Source organism: Amblyomma americanum, chromosome 10 (genome assembly GCF_052857255.1).
Source record: "Amblyomma americanum isolate KBUSLIRL-KWMA chromosome 10, ASM5285725v1, whole genome shotgun sequence".
NCBI lineage: Eukaryota > Metazoa > Arthropoda > Arachnida > Ixodida > Ixodidae > Amblyomma > Amblyomma americanum.
Window position 1 is genome coordinate 2,031,830 of NC_135506.1, and position 23,812 is coordinate 2,055,641.

At 46.8% G+C, this 23,812-nt stretch overlaps 2 protein-coding genes across 2 annotated transcripts in view; one reads left to right on the forward strand and one right to left on the reverse strand.

Moving 5' to 3' along the window:
• Positions 1 to 235: 235 nt before the first annotated feature.
• LOC144106984 (uncharacterized) lies at positions 236 to 14,773 on the reverse strand. The gene is made up of 4 exons (XM_077639958.1): positions 14,414 to 14,773; positions 8,692 to 8,875; positions 7,441 to 7,595; positions 236 to 2,370 (listed from the first exon to the last, which is right to left on the reverse strand). Exons 1-4 carry the CDS (start codon positions 14,606 to 14,608, stop codon positions 2,092 to 2,094), a joined length of 813 nt encoding a protein of 270 aa, XP_077496084.1. The 5' UTR covers positions 14,609 to 14,773; the 3' UTR covers positions 236 to 2,091.
• A 5,215-nt stretch (positions 14,774 to 19,988) lies between these two features.
• Positions 19,989 to 23,812, forward strand: part of MAN1 (LEM domain-containing inner nuclear membrane protein MAN1) — a 46,434-nt gene continuing 42,610 nt past the window's right edge. The window contains exons 1-2 of the mRNA XM_077640824.1: positions 19,989 to 20,856; positions 23,427 to 23,573. Coding sequence (XP_077496950.1) covers positions 20,283 to 20,856; positions 23,427 to 23,573 — 721 coding nt within the window. The 5' untranslated portion in view covers positions 19,989 to 20,282. The remainder of the gene's footprint in view (positions 20,857 to 23,426; positions 23,574 to 23,812) is intronic.

Consider the following 23,812-nt stretch of genomic DNA (forward strand, 5'->3'; position numbering starts at 1 on the left):
ATGCACAGCACTAAGCCTAGGCAAAAACTGACACTTTCCGTTTCAAGGCTAATGCACAGGCCTTGATTCGTACAGTTCGAAAACACTGCAAAAATGGTGGCTCGCAAGCTATTCTCACTTTCCACTACCAAACACTCTTACAGGGTCAAGCTCATCATCACCTAGGAACATGCATAAATAGAAGCAATATGAGAGAAAACACTGCAGCGCCTGACCACGGCACTTCGCAGACCGCCATTACCGAGATGCGGCGAGAATCGACGGCAAAGGTGCATACCCAGTAAGCATGGCCGGCCGCTTTTTTCCGCACATACCCCAATGCCGCCCATTCTTGTCAGCTGTCAGCAGCAGCGCTTTGTAAAGCACAAAGGCCGCGTGCTCCCATGTTCCCTCTAATATTGCTTCTAGCTGTACAAGCAGAACACTTTCAGTGCTGCATTTCAGGCCTACCTCAGGAAAACAACTGTACTGCACAGGAGCACCTCTGAGAAAAGACAAAACTTTTGCGTGTCCTTAACTTCGCAGTGGTTGCCTGCAATGGGTTTCGCTCTTCCTTCTTCACTAATATACATAAGCATCACCGAGCTCAAGCTGAGTGACTAAGTGTCACCAAGTATGCACACAAGCAGAAAGTCGCGTGTTTGCACAAGCTTATTTGAGGAAGAAGAATGCCTTTGAGTGACACTGATGGTGAGGTTATGCATGATACGCAGCTGTGACTGCAATGACTCATTCTGCTTGGAAGCTGACAGGGCTGCAGCACAAGTAGAGGGGTTGAAACTGAACGATGAAGCTCACCAGCAATATGCAATTGGAACGGCACACATCACGTGGTAGCAGAAAAACCTTTGACATCTTGGCACCAATGCAACAAATGCCGCACGGTACGTACAATGTCAGTGCTGCATCAAGCCTATTGCTTCAGCAAAATCCTGCAAAAGCCTTCACCTCAACCAACACTAGGTTATATCACTGCCATGCAGCTCAAATCCACTGTAAGATAAAGGCTTTCCCAATCACCTCTGGATACCACTGTCATGCGCTAGCCACAACCACCCTATAATATCAAATTTTTCGACCTTGCCATTTTGCCTGTCTCTCGGAAGAAGAAATTTATGATTAATCTTCATTGCTCCGATATGATAGGCGAGGCAGTGGTGGCTGCCGGCACAGTGTTTGCTCGGCTGCCATATTCTCCCTGTACTGACGCCTGGTCACACTAATTACCCTCGTCGACCAGCAACGTTCATTAGAACCGCTTTGCGGTACACACTAATAGTTGCCTTAATCTCATGTCAACAGCTTGGCACTTGCGTGGATAGACCCATGTGACAGATTCCAACGTGTTTTTTTTTTTTTTTCCTGAAATTCCCAAAGTTGGGGAGTTGCCATTATGCTACATAGCCAATATTTGCAAGTACGTAAATATAGCAGTTTCACTGCTGCCCAGCAGATCCTGGGGTGGCTAGCTGCACAGCAAGTAATGACCAGACCTAATCTCACAATGGGAGCTTGTGTTCGACTCTCAAATACTTCAACGAAATGAGGACGAGAGAGAGAAAAAAAGGTGACTTGATTGGAAGACAAGGACATCAGCCAAGTGTGAAGCTCAACTGGTGGCTCCAGGTTTGAAAGAACAAGAAGGATGCTAGGGAGTCTGTGGCATCTGTCTTAACAACTACCGCTCATGCGACCTCCAGTGATAAGCACAGAACACACAAGCTCGGCAATGGCTTGAGCATGGACAGATGTCTAAGTAACAAGACTTATAGGAAGGCAATGATGGAGGTGCACTGCTGGTGACACCTGGTGGCACGCAATGCAAACCTTCGAGACTGTAGTTCGCCAAGCGAATGATGTCAAAGCAAACCACCGGATATGCGTTAGTCTTTCTTCACTGGTTCAAAAAATGAACCATGTGCTGCAAACCGAACAGTGGCAGCAGTAAATCAGACAACTATGCGGTAATGGTCGCCTTTCCGGCCGCCAGGTGTAACCAGCATACAGCACGCTCTGATCAGCTTGCAAGCACCTGTGACGTTAAGGCACCACACTAGAGAGCAGAGATTTACACTCTGCGGTCAACGGTCGCTATTCGATGGCAACACGCGTATAGGTGGGGAAGAAGGGAGCCAGCCTTGTGTTGCCCGGGGGTGCCACGTATGACCCCTCTGGGCGGCGCACCACATAGCTGTTTTCGGGCACGGCATAGATGACATCCGCCTCGGGAAGAGTGACCACAGTGAGCTTCTCGCCCGTGCCCGGCGCTTCCTGCACGTGGCTGCGAGCCTCGGGCAGCTGCACGGGCCCCGCCACACTGCTGGGAGCAGCGGCTGCAGTTGTGGGGGCACTGCTCTGGTTCTGTGGTGCCTGAAATGTAGGTGAAAATTCAACTCTATCACCAACAAGGAAAAAATGAGAAAAAGAAAACTGCCTGGATGTTTCCCCTTGTGGTAATGCAAATTTCAGTAATCGCACAGTAGCCGTGAAATGCCGATGCCAGTCTGAGTGTTTAGTAACTCTAGGTACGAGGGGACGCGACTTGTGAGCAGAGAAGGAGAAAAAAAATTATGGTTGATTTGCATAGTTAGGCCAAATGTGGATTAAGTGCGCTAGCAGTTCGGTTTTCATTTCGGTTCTGGTGTTCAGATCCAGTGATAATGGGTTAATGTCCATATATGCGGAATTGGTCACTATCTGCATTCATAAATCCCAGGGAGTCTTCCTACAGCTCCTGGCACAGTGGTGCATTGGTCAAGCAATGTGCCACTGCCCTTCTATGGCAGGTGCTGCTATCGGTAAGACTTGGATTGCGATCCAGGTTGCTCTTCCCAAGCAGCCTTTCACATGGTGGGCAGGCTGCTCACCTGCCACAAAACAGGCTTCAAACAAACAAAGAAATACACAACAGCTAAATGCGGGGAACGGCCACTATAAAAGTTAGTGTACTAAAACCTGGGAGAGAGCGTGGTGCTACGCGGCCAGCCTTCGCAAGCCAAGTGCTCATGAAGCCATTCCCTCCCCTTGTGTTTTGCTATCTGAGTCAGCCCCCAATGTTTTGGTGTCGGTATGTTTTAGTGAGCATGTCTGCGTGGTCCATGGTGCAGGAATCTATTTCAAGGAAGTTGGTCTATAGTCAGTTTGCTGCACTAGTGTGCACTGTTTGCACGCAATGGTGATAAATATCACCGCAAGCTATCATGCGGTGCGATCACTTGCAGGACCGACTCTCTTAACATTTTATGACTAGGCTTCAAGGTTACCATTAGACGCGCCCTCCTGGGTTTTTTTTTTTCCCCCTTCATGCTTGTGACGGTAGGTAGTGGCGTGGGGTAGGCGTGCACCACACTTACAATCATGTGTCTTGTGCAGTCACTCATGGTATCTCATCCATCCATAATCCATCTCTAGAGATAGAGGTAGATGGGGGGAGTGCTGTGGAGTGTTGGAGTAGCCCAGTGCAGCAGGCAGTCAACAGGTGTGGCGATGGAGGGGTTAGTTTTGTCTTGGGTGTTGGGAGTTTTGTGCCGTGTACATGGGTGTTGCAGCCTAGGTAAACCTTCTGGTTTAGTGCAGCAGCTATGCAGGCTGTGCATTACGGGGTGTGTGAGGGTGCAGTGTGCACAGACATCACAGCTGCTGCAAATGCAGCTGCTTAGAAGTACACCCACATAGCTGTCACAGTAAAACGAGAAATTTTGCTCCCTGAGCACTTAAATTCGGCTGCACTTGTCTGAGGACGCCAGCACAGGTATGCTCATCTCGATAAAGCTCTGAAACCTCTTTACACTTGACATCACTGATTCTGAAGACCAATGTCAATGGGGAGGCAAACAAGATGCAGTGGCATTGCAGTCACCTGGTGGGGGCAACAGCTGGGGGTATGACCGTTAGAAATGCAAGCACAAACGCCAACCGATTATTCGGACTCGGCGGGGCCCGGAAAATGGTCCGAATAATCAACGGTCCAAAAAATCCGCGAACTTTAAAAAAAAACTTTTCCAAGAAAAATCTGCCTTCAAAATCGCAAACATAGCCGCTCCCCATATTCCGCGTATACAAGCGATAATATCGGACTGTATGTGAGCCACAGTCATGCTTTCATCATCTCCGCACCTTCTCATGTCATGATACCAGACAGCGCGACGTGGCCGCAAGTCATGCCGTGAACGAATGCACCGCCGTGCTAAGCAAGAACAGCCAGTTTGCATGGGGTAATGACGCTTGCGAAGACCAAGAGGTAACCCACAGGAAGACACAAGCATAAGCCAGCACCTCCGAATGCACTCCCCCTCCCTCTGCTGCATTTGCTGCCCCGCACCGTAGGTGGTGTCGTCCAAGCCGCAGCGGACACTGCGGCTGTCCCGTTGTACCATTTTCAATGCGACCTTGCGCTCTTTGTAGGCAATCTCGAAGGCAACGATGGAAAACAAATAGCCAAGCCTATCCAAGCCAGTCCCTCCAATTCACTCCGTCAGCACCCGCCGCTCGCCGATTCCGTTTAAATCCCAGATGGCGCCTTTCACAGCTGCGGAGAACGAGTTGGTTGTGACAGCGATGCCCACGCGTCTATACTAGGTCAAAATAACGAACTTTCGGTTGAAAAATGATCTCCACAGATTGTTTGCACCTGTTTAGTCCGAAAAATCGAACTTTTAGACCCTACAAGTCCAAAGTATCGGTCGTGAAATGTACACATTCTTATGAGGTGCACGATGGTTCCTCAGCGAAGTCCGAAATATCGAGCAAGTCCAAATTATTGGAGTCCGAAAAATCTGTCGGCTACTGTAAACAAAAATTTTCAAAGTAGTTCTGCAATTCCACAGTCCAACTGTGAGATTGTCCCTTCGTTAACAAAAGCCAAGCAGATCCGAGAACAAAATGTGAAAGCATCGAACATCATTTCAAACTAAATGAACAATCAGCCCATCCCTCATATATTACCCCATTCCCGGGGCATTTGAGGTACTGATAATAATAATAAACAAAAGCTGTAATATGTGTATGCCTGGATAGCAGCCCGTAGACACAGATGTAAATGAAGTGTTCCAAAATAATTTTCACATTTCACAGTGCACCTAATAGGCAGCCATTCGTTAACAGCTGGTGAGTACTTTTAACGAGAGCATGGAACATATGCGACTTTGTTTCAAAGCTGGCATATTTTTAAAATGCCGCAATAAATTAAAGTTGCAAGACATACCTCCCACAATGTCAAGCTGTTCAATCAGTTCAGTGTTTCTCTGATTTAGGCAAGGTGGTTCTCGTGTAGTCCAACATGTTGCCAGATGCACTATATTTGAGCGCAAATACAGTCATTCAAACTGAACAGCCCTCTACATTAAAAAGCATTTTCAAATGGCATGATAAGAAAACTGTGCACTACAGCAGATGATGGCCATGATGATATCCCCAGCTGCCTTCGGCATCCATATGAGTGCCATGTCAGTAAACACAGTGTTCCCCTCCCCTTTTCCTTTCCCTCTTTCTCCACCCCCCCCCCCCCACTCTCTCTCTCTCTTCTTCTGCCTTGCTGCTCAATTGCGTTCTCCTAGTTTTCCCAGGTCAGCCCAACCAGTCATACCATGCCCCCTGTCGCAGTCCCCACGTGTGGACACACAGCCTTTCAATCCCATGTTCACTATCTCCCCACCCTCACCCGGATTCCTTTATGCTGAGCTGGTGCACTTCTTAATTGCAGTTTTGCAGGTCAATAGGTTAATCCTCATTAGCAGCCATCATGTCTGGACAAGATTCACACTTCCCATCCGAACACCCTTCCCACTTCACACCTTCCTCCGCCTCACCCGGCCTTCCTCCTCGGAGTGAAGGCCCTATTGAAGCCGCACCAATGAAGAAAGCTTTGCCCAGACGAAGGCAAGCCTTCTTGTCGAAACGTTGGCAAGAACCCCCGAGATTTTCCTTGTTCACTTTGTGTTTTGAAGCAACACAGCTACCTGTCCCCTCTTTACCATGGGATACTGCACACTGTCATCAAGGGAAGCAGAGATGGCCTCACACCTTAAAGGAGCAGTGCAACACTTTTCACTGAGGGTAAGAAAAGCCAAAGTACTGATACTGAATCGTCTATCCACCTCCTGCAAAAGTTTTCGATTTAGCTTATGTAGCACCGGAGATACCGATGATTAAAAATGGCCCTCCATGTTTGCCCTCTCAACAAAAGCCGAATTTGCATGAGAACGGTACTGGATGTCGCCGAGAGAAGTGGAAATGGGAATTTTTAAAAATTATTTGTAATGTCTTGCTTTTGAAAACTTGTAGTACGTGGCATGAATGCTCAATAGCCTTCACTCTCCATTATGCACGTCTTTTATGGCCACTTTCAAAACCACTTTACAGACCCTTTATACATGGGCTGGTGGTATGCTTCTGGTCATTCACCTGGAAGTATCGTATGCTCACCATATACCCAAAGAAAGGAAAAAACTGCGCAAAATGACAAGGACGAAAGGGAAAGGAACGAATGAAGTTCCTTTACCTTTCATCCTCATCATTTTGCGCATTTTTTTTATTTCTTCGAACATGAACCAACTAGCCTGCAAAAACATGAACCAACTAGCCTGCAAGAACGTTCTCGTTATATACCAGCTGTTTCCACCTACAAATGTAAACATCCTTGTATTGCACGGTCACATGACGTGTGTCGTCGACACTTTACTATGTGATGATGTCGCTTCATGCAGTATTAAAAAAACTGCTCATGGCCTAGCTCTGTTAGGACAGGATATATGTAGCGGAAGCGCCGAGACTTCTGCATCAAAAGAGTGCATTCACTACATGCGCCTTTATTCAAGGTTAAAGCTTGACCCGTCGTGGCAGAGTGGTAGCGACTCCGCCTCAAACGCCAAAGGCGCTGGTTCGATTCCGAGCCGCGGCACAGGTTTTTTTTTTTTTATATAATTCAGTGAGTGTGCGTGGGGTTTCAGTGGCTCCCATAGATGCTGCCACCGAATACGTTGGTTAGCGGTTAAGCGCAGGCTCTGTTAAGGCGCGTTTATGCTCCGGCGTAAAGCGCGCGCGCGCGCTGCACGGCGACGTCATGTCGGCCAAAGCGAAACCCTCTATACTCCAACTGTGCTTGACCGCCGACGCGTGTGGCAGCTTCCGCGCACTGTGACCGCACTGGCGGAGACATGAAGCATGTTTCTATTTCGCGCCGAGTGCGCCAGCCACTACCGGCCCGGCCAGACCGGTTCGGATCCGCGGCAAGGTGCGCGTTGTGATGTCATGTGCCTCCTCGGAGCACCGCCACGGCGAAACCGCAAGTTTGCGGCCAGTAAAGCTTTCGCTTTAAAACAAGATCTCAGGTTGGGAAGAGTGGGGAGGTTAGGCTAAACCAGCTGATACTGTAAAAGTCATGTCAGAGCCCATCTTGCTTCACAACTAATTACTCCTAAGCATGCTGCCCTCCATACCCACCTGTTTGGTGGTGACGTCCCTCTGGAAAGCATCAAATGTAACAAGACCGGCCCCATTGCGGCACAGGTCGGGTACAGCCACACCCGCACAAACACCTCCCAGGACATGGCACGTGTAGGTCAGTACCACTTTGGACAGGATGACTGCAAACAGGGCTGCCACAACAAAGCCAGGCTCACTGATAGTCAAATCCGCGTACAGTGTAATGTTTAAAATGAACACATGCTCGTACTTACACAAGCACACTAACATATTTGAGGCGGACAGCAGCAGAAAAGCATGAAAGAGCTCTTGATATGCTACAAATGTAAGCAAGAAATATATGTGTAAATGATCAGGCAGGCTTTCGTAAAGAATACTCGACAATAGGCCATATTCTCTCTATCAATCAGGTGATAGAGAAATCTGCAGAATATAATCAACCCCTATATATAGCGTTCACTAATTACGAGAAAGCGTAAAAGAAACCTCGGCAGTCGTACAGGCATTGCAGAATCAGGGCGTAGAAGAGCCCTACATGACAATACTGGAAGATATCTAGAACAGCTGCACAGCCACCATAGTCCTTCATAAAGTCAGCAATAAAATTCCAATAAGGAAGGGTGTCAGGCAGGGAGACACAATCTCGCCAATACTATTCACTGCCTGTTTACAGGAGGTGTTCAGAGGCCTGGATTGGGAACAGTTGCGGATAAGAGTTAATGGAGAACACCTAACTAATCTGCGATTCGCTGTTGACATTGCCTAGCTGAGCCACTCAGGAGATGAATTGCAAAGCATGATCAATGAGTTAGACAGGCAGAGCAGAACGGTGGGTCTAAAAATTAACATTTTCACTTTTTTCAGACTGTGGGATATGGCATAAATATATGAAGTGTGTAAACAAAAAACATGGTATTGTATCTCATTTCTTTTTGCACTCTTTGCACGACTGCACTGATTTGCTGGGTGTTCATCACGTGGCCGCAGTTTTTATTCCATGTGACAAGAATAAACTATAAGTTGCTAGTGCACCTGCGTGCGTGTCTCGTGTATTCTTCTCCCGTCTATTTTTTAGTGCCTTTAAAAACAATGCTGAGCCAACTCACCCACCAATACGTGCTTAGCTTCCAGGTGGCTACATGGCTTCTGTCATTGCCAAGGTGCCACCCCACCCATCTAAGCATGCAGCCAGTCAAAAAACTTAAGGCAATCATGTCTACTCACTGCTACCATTATGGCCAGTTAGGTGCATAAAAAGAAGGAACTTACCAGCTGTCCTGTCACCAGTGTAAGAAGCAAGACATGTGACAACGTTGAAGCTGACGACCGCAACCAGGAAGGACAGCAGAACATGCACCGCCACCAGAACTCGGTTGGGGTGCCCCTGTGCCCGTACACGACGGGGGGAGTATGCGGCCAGGGCAAAGGCTCCCGACACGACGCACACAACACCCTGCAAGGTCAGCCACAACTCAGCCAGACCCTCAGAATCAACTGACTGTCATGCTGGAAAATACATCGACTAATATCTTGCTGCACAAAATGATGAAAAACTTTCCTCGCTAAGGTCAGTTTCTTCCATGGACCCAAGTTTTGGAAATTTTTGTTCACCGGTTTTGTCTAACACCAAGTCTGGCATTTCTTCAATAAAAAAGAAGAAATAAAAAAAAAAGAAAAAAGGAGAACAAGACATGTTGACATGCTATGTACACTAAACCACACAGCCACTTCTAATGCCTACTGCACCTTGTCGGTGGTGATACAAAATTGTTTCATAACGAAAGAAGTACCTCCACCAAATGAGAAAAATACCCCCACAAAGAAAAATGGACTGCAAACAAGATACACGGACTAAATGCAACAGAAAATTTTTATGTGCTCCTTATAATTATACAACACCAGGTACACACATCGACAGGTCTCTTCGACTTGGCTGCACTCACTACACTACTTCCGCAGTGGTGCCGCCGGCGTGCAGCATCAGTTCAGGCAGTTCAAACACAGCTTGGCACTGGCTGCTTCCAAAATGAATGATCGAGTGCAGGGCTGAATGTCTGCTAGCCTTGACATCGCCACCAAATTACAGACAGCTGCGTGCTGCCAACATCAACAGCCACCAAAATCCTGAACCACATGAAGAATTTTCAAATAGCAAATCTCAATGAAGTGTTGCCATGAACCAGCCCAAGGAAATCATCATTGCACTGAAAAAAAAAAAGTAAGTCATTTCACTCAAAAAAAAAAAAGACAATTCTGACACAATGAACAGCTATACTCATCTCCTCTCAAGAAAGAAGCGTCATTTCATTAAGACTACGGTCACATCTTATCCACTTCTCCAACCTACATATGGGCACCTCTATATTGGTGCACTACAGCTGCATTTCCACTTTAGAGAGCGCAAGCCAGCTAAGAACTTATGCAGCACTAGACTTGCACTTCTGCGTAACAAAGACAGAAGTGCAGCAGTTGCGCGTACCACTGGCAAAACGAATGCAAAAGCGCTGCACTCCTAAAACTGGTGCAAAGGCCTAAAATAAGTGGCAAAGCTTTCAATGATTATGATGAGCATACACTACCATGAACAATAATCGCAAGTGTGGTGCTCTCAACAATCCTTCCTGCAGTGAATCTAATGTGGAAAAGATGGAGCAGCTCATAGCCCATGTGTCGTTTTGAGACGTTAAACCCCACAAGTTACAATTAGCATAAAAAGAAAGAAAGGCAGAGTAATTGGCAGTTAAGGGGCCCTGAAATGATTTCGTCGAAACTGAAAGCTCAATGTCAGTGGGCAGAAGGGCCAGCTTTCAAGCTCGCCCCGTCAGCCCACTGACGTCATCAAGGTAGGGGACGCGCGGTGAGGTGTGTCGCCATAACTGGTTGCGAGCTACTGTGAGCAGCGATTCTTGCAAAATTTTTTCTACATTTCAGGGACCATGAAGAGCTTTAGAATTTTATTTGAACACCCACAAAAACCACCTCTACAGATCTATTGCACTAGAATATGCCCATTAAGATCATTTCAGGCTCCCTTTAATTCATTTATTTAGTTATTCAAATACCTCACGGGCTCCAACTGGAGTATTACGTGAACGGGGGTTACATAACTGGGGCTCAAAAGAGAAGCAAATAGAAGATGGTTATTTTAACACCGTTATACAATAGTAAGCAGCCAACCAGAAAATAAAACTAAATTGAAAAACACACTTCAGAACATACTTCCGAACAAAATGCTGCTTATCTTTTTTTTTTTTTGATGATAACATCATTTGAGATGTGAACAATGTTGTCAGGAAGACCATTCCAATAACTGACTGCACGAGGCAGGGCTGATAAGTTGAATGCGGTGGTCCTTCCTGAAAGGCGTTTAGAACTGAAGTGATTATGCAATCGGTGAGATGTGCGGGCCAGTTGTGTAAGTGGTAGGGTGAAGGAATCATTGCTGCAAACAATTTTATGAAAAAGGCAGATAAGTGATATTGTTCTGCGAGATTCTAAGGATGGAAGGGTCAGTATACGTCTTAATGCTAGTTATGCTGGAATGTCGGCAATAGTTGTGAGCAATAAAGCGAGTGGCACGATATGCGAGCTGCCGTGTGAAAGAAGGCGCACCTCTGAGGTTACGTTTTAAATAACCTAGTGCGCGGTTAGCTTTGGCAGTAATTTTTTCTATGTGGGTTTTCCATAAGAGATTAGGTAAAAAGTTGATGCCAAGGTACTTGTATGATAACGCAAGAGTGAGTGGTCTATGATTAAGCGAATAAAAAAAAGGTAATTAAACCATTTACGGCTAAACATAATTAATTGGCTTTTATCAGTGTTAAGGGACATTTACCATGATGAGCTCCAGTCATTAGTGCGGTGTAGATCTTCCTGAAGAGCGATATGGTCATTAACAGAGTGGATTTTGCAATAAATAATGCAATTGTCAGGAAACAGTCTGATGGTCAAGGTAATGCTTAACGGTAGGTCACTGATGTAGATTAAAAGCAATAACGGCCCTATTACACTACCTCGCGGTACGCCTGATGTTACATCAATTAAAGGAGGTGAATAGTTATCAATAGAAGTGAATTGTTTACGAAATGATAAAAAGTTTCTTATCCAAGGAATGGTTTAAGAATCGAGGCGCAAGGATGAGAGTTTAGCTATTAAACGACAGTGTGGAACGCGATCGAAGGCTTAAGCATAATCGAGGAATATACAGTCAATTTGAAGATTTTCATCCATACCGTGAAGCAGCTCATTAGTAAACTCTAGTAGTTGTGTCTCGCATGATAACCCTTTTCTGAACCTGTGTTGTTTTGAAAAGAAGAAACTGCTGTCGTCTAAATGTAGTGCCGTGTTAGATGCAATGATGTGTTTGAGAAGTTTACAAGCTATATATGTATACTGGGCGATAATTGGCAACGTTAGTTCAGTCACCGGATTTGAAAATTGGATTAACTTTTCCAATTTTCCACTCGTATGGTACCTCTTCTCTTGAAAGTGATTGCCGAAAGATATGAGTGAGTATGACGCTGGAATGAGCCACGGTATGTTCCAAAAATTTTTAATTAATCCCATCAACATAACATGAAATAGTTCAGTTTAGATTATTAATCAATGATGCAACGCCATCAACGGTAACATCTGTGAGGCTCATGTAGTCGGTCATAATCTGGTGCCAATGAAATATCGGAATAGTCTTCCTTTGTGAACATATTGGCGAAAAAGTTAATGAAAGTCTGAGGGCATTCGTCTTGAACAATCCAGCCTCATCAATCAACGAAAATCTGCAGAAGTTTCAGAATGTGATAATACTTTCCAAAATTTTTTTGGAATGTGCTTGAAGGATTGCAGATCATGAGCCATGAACTTATGCCTAGCTTTATGTAGGGCCGCACAGTATTCTTTATCAGCGTTTTTATGCTTTGCCCAAGATATAGGTGTTCCCAACCATTTAGCTGTTTTGAAAAGTTTTTTTTTTTTCATCAGCGTACGAAAGTTCCTGTGGTACCACTGCTTAGATGAGTTAGCACGGAAAGATATGCAGGGTATATAGGTATTCATTAACTGCGTGAGTTTATCTTTGAACTGACGCCAGTTTTCATTAAGAGATCAATTAGGAAGGGATTGCAGAAAGGAATCGCAGAAGGGTTGTAAGCCGAGGTTAATGGCATCTTAGTTTGCCCTGTTATAATCGAAGTTTTATCTCTGGGGTGGGCTGTGTTGGCATGACCGCATTTTTAGAGTGAATGGAGTAGTTTGTGATCGCTGAAACCATCCATGGGGAAGGTCGGGCTTACATTGTATGAAGCCAATGTGAGAACAAGGTCTAATATGTTAAGGCCGCATGTAGGTTGAGTAACTAGTTGGGTTAAAGAAAAGGCTAAGGTTAGTTCAACGAAATTAACAGAGTCCTGTGCCGATGCAGTTAACGTACCTCAGTTGATATTCAGGTAATTAAAATCACAATAAATAAATGTCGGCTTTTGGGAAGTTGCTTCCAGCTGATATCTGAGAGGTTGGCACGCAAATTTGTTACTGAAGTTTCCGAATTCTGTCTGGTGGTTGGTAGCATGTATACCAAGAAGAGACTTATGCAAACCCACAAGATTTCTAGAGGGGGACGAAATGTTGATATGAAAGAAAGGAATGTATTTCTTTATGGCAATCATTACGCCACCACCTCTTTTATTAGGTCTGTCATTCCGCAGTAAGCAACAAAACCGCGAGAATCAGGTAAGATGTTGTCGTCAGTTATACCCGAGTGCTGCCACGTTTCTGTTAATGTTAAGATGTCAGAGTTACTATCTTCTAGATATGAGTAGAGTTATAGTCCGATGCATCTTAAGTCTGCAGTGAAGCTCCGCCCATATTTGGGACCGCCGCACAGAATTCCTCCACAACCAAAAAGTACTCCGTTGATAAAGCTTTTCTCTTTACCTAAACAAGAAGCTAATCACAAGAAAAAAATCATAAGCTTGACAATTTTGATACCTAGCTTATTTAATAATGTCGCACATTAAAAAACTGATTTCTTTTACTGTTGTGGTTGGGCAGAGGTCTAACAAAGTACACCGCGGACGTGACCCAGTGTTAATAAGTGGTTTTTTTTTGAAGTTGTATCCTATATGGTGCACTAACCATGCATTGCAGTGTTGCACGGGTGCTTCATTCTTTAAGCACTTTAAAAGATGAAAGGGTATCTAATTAAAATCTCTGTCCCTAGGAAAGCATATCAAAAATAAGAAGATATTAATGCAAGCTTATTGAGGTGGTGCTTGTCTGCTGCAACAAGCATTATAAGCTGAGTTCCAGTCCAGTTATCTATTGTCAGATTATTCATACACGAAGGCAGACAGCTAGATAGCAGCTTTTGTAAATAAAAGAGTAAAAATGTGCAACAAATTTTGCACTTCACATTCAGCAAATTAGTCGCCGAATATAGCATATATATAACCTGAAACATGTAGGCAGATAAATATCCCTTCCTTTGGCAAGATTTTCTCGCCCATAACAGTATGTCTTTAATCAGAAAACAGATAACTTGCTATTACTATTCAAGAAAAAGGGTTTTCTTCAGGTTTATTATTTTATCATTCATCTACAGTGCGCACTATGGAAGCAAGTAAATTTAAGCTCAACGAACAGTGTCCGTAACGCTAAAGTTCGCCACTTTTGCTTAAAAAGTAACACTTGATGTCAGTGGAGACTAAGTGCGGCGACGACTTTGGAACTCGCTACAACGTACACCAACGACGCACGCGCTCAGTACAACGTACCCTAGCAACACGCCGCGCTCGCCAGGGCCCTCAGCATGTTTCGCGCATTTCGCGGAAGTTCTTGCGCGGTGACCGCGAAGCTGAGTGAGAAAAGCCGCGAGGGCAGATATTCAACGCCTGTACGCACGTGCACGCGACGTTTCCCACACGACGTCGCGGGTGAGCGCGCGTGCGCTACGCGTGTGTTTACACGGTGCTGGACAAAAGCGAAGAACGCGACTCGCCTGCAGGAACGAGGCTCCCGTGCGGTCTTTGCAGCTGTGGTCCAGCGTGAACACAACGTCCGCTGCTCCTACAGCCAGCAGGCCCAGGCCGATGATGGTCTGCAGGATGGCCAGCACGAAACAGGCCACCCATCTCCGCGGAAGACGTCCGCTTTTCGGCGCGTGCTGTCCTTTGGCTTTCTCGCGGGACGCCATCTTCTCCTCGGCCGCCGAACTGGGCGTGGATCCTGCTTCTCTGGCATTTTTTTGGCAACTTTCGCTCTCGGGGGACCGTCTACAAATATAGCCGCGCCTTCCCAGCCGCCGCCGGGCTCGGAAGCCGCGGCCAGCATCTTACGGCTGGAGCTGTTCATTCATACTAGTCGCTAAACGAGCCACGAATTCTGCGTGTTGTAATTTTAAACACTCCTCTCTAAATTCTGCCTTTTATGATTTGTAGCGCCACGTTTAAACCTATATATAGACGAATAATTAAAAATTTTACTGCACTTAGTGCGGTCTGTAAAATGCTGTATCATCATAGAGGACGTTGCAATCGGCACAATTCGCTATTGATTCGGAGCAAGGGGCTGGACCATAGACCCATAGAGTTCCTCAGTGTGTGGGTTGGACAGTGTGAACACGCCTGGCTATGCTAGCTACCGTAAACCGGCGCTTGACAGAAGCGTACCGCGTATGCACTTGAGTCGCATATGTGTGCTGCCCCGTTCTGTGCGCTGTTTAAAAATGACCGCATGCCAACAAATGCAACTACTTGTTCACGATCTTGATGGTTCACGATGGTTTATGGTTTATGAGGTCTAACGTCCCAAAGCAACTTAGTAGAGGGCTCCAAAAATTTCGACCACCTGGGGTTCTTTAACGTGAGCTGACACCGCGCACGGGCCTCTAGAATTTCGCCTCCGTCGAAATTCGACTTCCGCGGCCGGAATCGAACCCGCGCCTTTCGGGTCAAGTCAGCGACCGGGCGCCATAACTCTGAGCCACCGCGGCGGCTGTTCACGATCTGAGTTTACTGGAGTAGCCTGAATAAATGCTTCCTATTGTAGCTCCGCCTCTAAGCGCTCTGCGTGCTCGGCGAGTGCTCAGGCGGCGGTTTCGGGCCGTTTCTAGAGCGTTTTGCTTAGCACTGGAGCTGGAAAGCGTTCGAATGGCACGAAAAATTTGTGGCTCGTGCTTAAATTTGTACATGCCGCTCGCGCGCCCTTCTTCAGACACGCGCATCGCTTAGCTACGTATGTGGCTTCTTCGTCTAAACAAACACGGGCTAAAATTACAAACACCGGCGCTTGACCCTTTCGACCGGTGCTTTTATAACCACCATGCAGAAGACTGAACGATAAAAATTTGGAGGACGCTTAAGCTTCGTCTTTAAGAATTAAGAGACGCGACAGCGTGTTGTTGCAGCGTTGCCAAGCGGTGCACGGAACGCGCCATCGCCCGCTCGGCGCTACGCGTGGCCCGTTGGACAATTTAATTATATGAAAGGACGCCTGTCTCATTTATCTCGGTGGACACCCGAATCGGGCCGTAAGGGAAGGAAAATCCCTTCCCTTACGCCGCGGTTCAGGTGTCCACCGGTATGAGCCATTTTTCGCTCACAGCCGACACCGACGACACCGACTTTTCTGCGACACGAGCTCCTTACCGCTGTCGCGTTATAATAATAATGGTTGTTGGGGAAAGGAAATGGCGCAGTATGTCTCATGTATCTTTGGACACCTGAACCGCGCCGTAAGGGAAGGGATAGAGGAGGGATTGAAAGAAGAAAGGAAGAAAGAGGTGCCGTAGTGGAGGGCTGCGGAATAATTTCGACTAGAGTCACTAAATAAAACCTTATTAAAACAATAAATATTTATTTAGTGACTCTAATTTCGACCACCTGGGGATCTTTAACGTGCACTGACATCGCACAGCACACGGGCGCCTTAGCGTTTTGCCTCCATAAAAACGCAGCCGCCGCAGTCGGGTTCGACACCAGATACTCCGGCTCAGTAGACGAGTGCCTTAACCCCTGAACCACCGCGGCAGGTCTATCAATTTGAAAACTGGAAAATTGGTTTTTGGGGAAGGAAATGGCGTAGTATCTCTCACATATGGACCGAAAGTAACAAACTTAAAATAGAAAATGTCCAACGCAAAGCTGCTAGATTTATCTTTAATTGTTACAGTTGGAATATTTCCCCAACAACCCTACTGCAAACCGCAGGACGAACACCTGGCCATGCGTCGTCATCGAGAAAAATTAGTTATTCTACTTGTATTATCACAATAAACTAACAATAGATGAAGAAATTTTAGTTGAGCACACATCTCGACACCCTACACGCTCTTACCATACTAAGAAAGTTGCCGCGTTTTCATGCCAAACTAATGTATTTAAGTATTCGTTCTTTCCCCATACTATCATTAAGTGGAATGGTTTACCTGCTGATGTTGTCAATTGCGAATCGGTGAATTTATTTTTACAAGCTCTGAAGGATGTATAGGGCTCTTATGTATTCTTGTTTTGGGCCAAGTCCGATGCCTTCGTTTGCTGCCAGGATCGATGTCATATGTTCTATGTCTGTAATCGATTTTATGTTGTATGTACTGGTTTTTGCTCTGTTCGCTATCTGCTTCTTTTGCAATGTACTTGTCATTTTTATCAATATGTTTGTACCCCACTCCTGCCTAAAGCCTGTAACACAGGCCGGCAGTATTTGCCAAATAAGAAATAAAATATCGGCAGACACCTGAACCGCGCCGTAAGGGAAGGGATAAAGGAGGGGGTAAAAGAAGAATTAAAGGAAGAAAGAGGTGCCGTAGTGGTGGGCTCCGGAATAATTTCGACCACCTGGGGACCTTTAACGTGCACTGACATCGCATAGCACACGGGCGCCTTGGCGTTTTGCCTCCATAACAACGCAGCCGCCGCGGTCGGGTTCGAACCCGGGAACTCCGGATCAGTAACAGAGCGCCCTAACCCCTGAGCCACCGCGGCGGGTCAAGACCTTAAAAACGTTGCATCTAAGGTATATGGACGTCTTGGCTTTTCTTTTAAACGAACCAAAGACCTTCCTTGGCTCATGTGTGGCATATGGACGGAAGTTGTCCGCATTAAGTTGTGTGGTAAATAAACTAAAATGTAAAATTTGATTAAGCAATAGTTGATGGTAATGAGTGATAATGACAGCTGCCGATAGTGATAGTGCTAGAGATAGGTATAGTGATAGGATGGCAGTGATAGTGATGACAGCTACTGATAGTGCTAGAGATAGTAGTGATAACAGCAATAGTTGGTGATAGCAATGATGATGATAGTGATGATGACTGAAAGTTGGTGATAACGATGACGATAGCGATGAAAAAAAATAAAACAAAATTTAAAAATAAAAAGGGAAGGAGAAAGAGAGGAAAGGGAAATGTAATTAAGATATACCTGACAGCGTATACAGCTGGTTCGGTCGAAAAGCAATCTACGCTGTCGGGTATATACCTTATCCTTTCGATCTTTCTCCATCCTTGATACAAATCCTGAAGTAATACTGAAAACGGCCCCAAACATGATCCAGCTGGTTCGGTCGAAAAACTGTCGGATAACGGTGGCCCTACGGGGCGGATCTGGGGGCTCCCGCACATGTGGCGGGGGCTCCTTGTCACCGGGGGTATCTGTTGCTAAACTGTCGTCATCGCTTCAGATATGAAACGGTTGTTGCGATGCGCGTCCTTTCTTTCAATCTTTCCTCTCCTATAGACATCTCTTTCAACTCTCCTACTGTCTGCACGTGGCAGCGATTGTGGCTCAGCTTGAGCCACTGGGCAGGCCCGTGCACTTTCCTTTTCATTCTTCCTGCGGTCGCAACAACGAAAAGCAGTCGGCGTGGTATAGTAGTCGGCACCGCGTGTCGGAAATAATCTGGGGCTGCGTAGAAAATTCTGAGGGCACTTATAATTAAGTCTGCTTACGTGGAGGAATGCGAAAGCATGTGTTTTGAGGAAAGGAAAGGACGCGGTAGCTCTCGGATCTCGACATCTCGGTGGACACCTCAACCACGTGCGCCTTATTTAAAGCATGCAACTGAAGGCGCATGCGTCATTGGTCCGAACCCCTGTCGCAAGTCTCAGAAAGCATGCAATTGAAGGTGCATATATGTCAATGGCCCGAACCCTATAGCTGTCAGCTAGCACCTCGACAACATGTAAGCATAGAGAAATATATATATATATATATATATATATATATATATATATATATATATATATATATATATATATATATATATATATATATATATATATATATATATCATTTCTCTATGCTTACATATGGCTTACATGGTGTCAAGGTGCTAGCTGACAGCTATAGGGTTCGGGCCACTGACATATATGCACCTTCAATTGCATGCTTTCTGAGACTTGCGACAGGGGTTCGGAACACCCACAATGCTGTATACGACGAACGGTTGCTCATTTTGGTGAATAATTCAGGAATAGTTCCACCACATCCACTCCTCGGTTCAAAGCCTGAACAAGCTACGACTAGTACAGCTTTCGGTTTAAAAATCATTGTAATTTGTGGTTGTGTGATAGGCGATGACGAGATAAATCATTGTAAATAGCTGATTAATTGAAGAAATGAAAAAAAGGATGTTAAAAATTGAAAAAGGGTTTTAATTCAAATGAAAAATGGTTGTTGGGTATCTGCAGGTATCTATCACATCTCGGCGGACCTGAACCACGCCGTAAGGGAAGGTATAAACGAGGGAGTGAAAGAAGAAAGGGGTGGCCGTAGTGGAGGGCTGCGGAATAATTTCGACCGCCTTAGGATCTAATTTAATGTGCACTGACAGCACACTGGCGCCTTTAGCGTTTCACCTCCACCCAGCCGCGGTGGCTCAGTGGCTATAAGGCGCTCGATCGGCTACTGATCCGGAGTTCCCGGGTTCGAACCCGACCGCGGCGGCTGCGTTTCGATGGAGGCGAAACGCTCAGGCGCCAGTGTGCTGTGCGATGTCAGTGCACGTTAAGGATCTCCGCGTGGTATTCCGGGGACCTCCACTACGGCACCTCATTCTTCTTTATCGCTTCCCTTACGGCGCGGTTCAGGTGTCGCCGATATGTGAGACAGATGCGCCATTTCCTTTCCCTTAAAACCAATTTTCATTTCATTTTCCACCTCCACGAAACGCGGCCGCCCTTAAGGAACTTCAATCTCTTTTTATCGCTTAGAAGAGCGGAAATTGGCTATGATGAAACAGAGCTAGTCCACAGTAGTGGACGATCAACCGTTCGACGTCGTTTGTGTACGTGTGAAAGTGATGGGCGCCTTTGAAACATTCGCTTTCAAACAAGTTTACACGAACGGCGCGAACCATGAAACCTGCTGGTGGCCTGTATATTTTTCACAAATGGCTGTACATTGCGTTGTGAGATATAGGACAAGGCCCTTGCGGTACATGCGAGCTCCGAATTCCATATTTTACGGGCTTTACGGCAGAGAAAAGCATATCATCCACCAGCACCGCCGGCACCGCTGCAGACAGACCGATTCACCTTTGCGGGGCTGGCAACCCAACACGAGCCAAAAGCCAACAAAAACAAGCCGTAGACGGGTAGACGTTGCCCGTCTCCTTTTTCCGCCGTTGTTTACTGGAGCCCCATCCTACTCAGATAAGCCGAATAACGCCGCGCAGTGCTTACAGGCAAAGGACTAGTCGGGGCCAAAAGACAAACGCGAAACACGCAGTCATCGATGGCAAACTGGTGTCGGAGCCGGCTAAGCTGACGCCCACGCAAGAGCGGTGTCGCGGAGCGCGCCATGACGAGCGCGTGCTGCTGACCGCCGTCCCACGTTCCGCCGCTTGCAGTCGAGCGCGCGACCGAGGCCATGGCTAGCCGTCGTCGCGCACCGCAAGACCTGGACGACGACAGCCTGCGGGCGGCGCTGGCCAGATACGATGAAAACGTCGGTCCGATCACGGACACCACGCGTGCCACATACCAGCGCAGGCTGTCGCAGCTGCAGAACGGCGCCCTGAGCAGCGCGCGCAGGAGCAGCCCCGCTGTGTCGGACGGTTCCGCGAATCTGGCCACCTTAAGCTCCGATGACAGCGACGCGGGAAGCAGCAATCAGCGCAGCACGCGCCGCAGGTCAGCAGCCGCCGCTGCAGCGCCGGCACGAAGGAGGGCGAACGCGGCGACAAACACCGAAAGGGCGCGGCGCTCGATGCCCGCGTCCCCGCTCACGCGGCCCAGCTTGAGAAGCCGCACTGTGCACACATCCACGTTTGCGGATGAGTTCTCGGACACTGACAGTGACGGCGCGCTGCCTTCGCGGTCGCACCACTTCCAGACGTCGCAGGCATCGCCGCTGTCGTACAGCAGAGCGCCATACCAGCCTCCGCAGACGCCGTCGACACAATCGTACAACAGTAGCACTTTCCTCGTGCACAAATTTGACGGTGAGGCCTGCCTTGTGGACCCGCGTTCGGCCTGAATGCGCCTTGTTGCAATTTTTGGTTGTGCTGAAAGTGGTCGATCAAACCAGCCTGTTTCATCACCGCGTTGTTTCGTTTTTGCCTTCCACCACATTTGAAACCTCACTGTCACGCCCAGAAATTGAGTCTGTTAGCTCGTTGCCAGCAGCGGAACGCATTGCGTATTCCTAAAACCTCTGCAACAAGTGTTCGGGTGCATTGCTAAAATAATCTTTCATTCTTGCAGAGCTCCGATGTGCTTTCAGTAAGAGTGGGCATTCGAAAGGTACTCGAGCTATGGCAGTCATTTACCAATGCATAAATGTGTTCCAATTGACACAGCAATGTGCAGGTTGCATATGTTCTTGGACACCTTATCAGGTGCCCTGTCACCTTATTGCCGCGACTAAAGAGAATTGGTGGGCAGTGCGAACATAGCAGCTGAAAAGTTCAGGCTAATTGGGATTCCTTGTGGGTGTTCGTAGCATGAATAAGGAATGCTGACAAAAAGGGAAGAAAGCGTGCAGTAGAAGTGCCAACTCCTTTATTTCACATGCAGCAGAATATGTTGTATTAGCAAGGAGGAAGATTACACAACTGAGTCGCCTATTAGATAACAAGGCTTTGCACAGGACCTCAAATGGAACAACATGAGGAAACATCCATCATTGCAACAAAACGTGAGAGTGTTGCCATCGGAATGGCGACATATTTTCCCATGCGTATGCTGCTGTTTAAGAGGCTTCAGTAGCCTCACTAATTCACTGGTTGGTACTTGTGTCCGTTTCAAAGCAGTCTTCGAATAGAGATGCACATTGGTGGAAGTGAAATTGAGCAGCCTGCTTTGCACACTGTGGTGGTGCTCACATTGGTAATCTTTCAGGAAACAGCCAATCTGTCCAGTGTACTGTCCGGTCAAAATGAAGCACAAATGATGAAGTGTGTGGCTTTTAACCCTAGTCAGGAGCACCTAGCGAGTGGTCATGGCCGTGAGGGCTTGCATCCGATTTTGCCTGGCTGTTGCTCACTTAATTTGTGCTTTTGCTTAGTGCTGACACAGTGTCTCTGTATCAACAGAATAGCAAGACAGCTTGGTTGATGATACATGTTGAACCACCAGTGCGAAAGGCTCTGGCAAAGAGAAGGTACACAGGGCACTGGATTCTGTTTTAGCTGGTTTGTTAGCTCGGTGCGCGCACAAGTGGCTGTCGGCACTGTCAAGCTGTTGATGGTGACCGCACGTTTTCAAGCCCATTGGCAACGTTTTTTGCTGACAATGAGGCAATAACAGGCTTGTGTCTTGCCTTGCTGCACACAGCCACTTTTGCAACTGCCGATGAACTGACAAAACTTGAGTGCAAGCTGGCAATACAGTTGTGCAAGCCACAAGAAAAACATGCCCTGCTGGTGCTTACAACCGTGTTGCCATGATTAACACCTTGGAAGCAATGAACACTAGTCATGCTAGAGGCCAATGTAAACTGTGATGTCAGTGCACATTAAAGAACCCCGGGTGGTCGGAATTATCCGGAGCCCTCCACTACAGCATCCCTCATAGCCTGAGTCGCTTTGGAACGTTAAACTCCATACACCAACCAACCAAACCTTTTTGAATTCCAAAATTGCAACACATGCAGGTGGCCTGAGAAATCGGATGGCGTCGCATGTGTGACTCCAGGCTCCAGGGAAAATAATTCTACGGAAGCTATAGTCGGGCACAACTTGTGAACAAAGTGGCAGATTCCTTTTATTGGAGACTCTCTAACCAACGGCAGCATGAAGTCGCAGTAAACTGTTAAAGGTGCACTAAAGAGGAATCTGAAGTTCTCTTGTTACCGCGGGAACTCAATCTACACGTTCTGAACATTCTTAGAAACTTCAAATTACTGTCCTGTGTGGCTGATTTCCCTAATTTAAATCATATTAAGTGTCCCGGCTCCTTTCTTTTTTGAACTCAGCACTGAAGGTAGGAGGAGTCAACCAACGCGTGGAGTGCCTTTCAGCCAGTCCAGGGGCAGCTCCGCTTTCGCTTTTATTTAGTTTTTTAGGTTTCTGTGAATGAATAGTTTCAGTCGCAGACAACATAGCCGCAAATTAGGCCCTTGGAAATAAAAATATACATGGGCTCTGATTTACGTATCGCTTCGCCGATGGCAAAGCGGCAAGCTGCCACGTTCAGATTCCTCTTTAGTGCACCTTTAAGACTTAGCCTGCATTCACAGGTGCGAAGTGTCTGACCACGACGACGTCGTGACAAGAGGTTGATGCCAGTGGTTGGAGTACCTCCTTTGAGGGGCACCTGCTGCTTCATTTATTTAGTTGTATCCACTATAGTCATGTGTCAGGCTGGCATGTCCTTGTTGGCTGAGTTAACTTTTTAGCACTGGCAGCTGGCCACGCTATGATGAGATGGAACACACTTTGCAACCTTTAGTGGCACAAGTGTCACATCGGCCAAAAAATGCCAACAATCAGGCATCTGTATGAAGTGGTGGGCGTGGAAACTGTAGCCTACCAAACCAAATCGGGACTTCATGCGATTTGTTGTCTTGCAGAGGCAAGTCGGGGAAATGGTTACACAGCGCTTGCAGAACCGAAGCCCCGCTACCAGTGGGTCTCGTTCGTGTTGCTCCTGGCTGCTGCCTGCTTCTTTGTGTTCTTGGGTGCAGCCTATCTGGGTGTACGCTACCCATCGCACATCGGTGAGCTTGGGATTGGTCACATGGGGAAGGGACTGTAAATTTTTATTGCCACGGTGTGTTGTGGCAAAATCAGTATGAAAAGGAATTAAACCTTTCGGTCATGTTTCCGTTCTTCCCTTTCGTTTTCCCTTCAGATTATAAAATACCCAAATAGAGAGGAGACTCTGCAGCTGTTACAAAAGAGTGAAGACCTCAAATTTTCATAGTGTGTTCTAGCTTTGGCATGAGTTGCAACGATT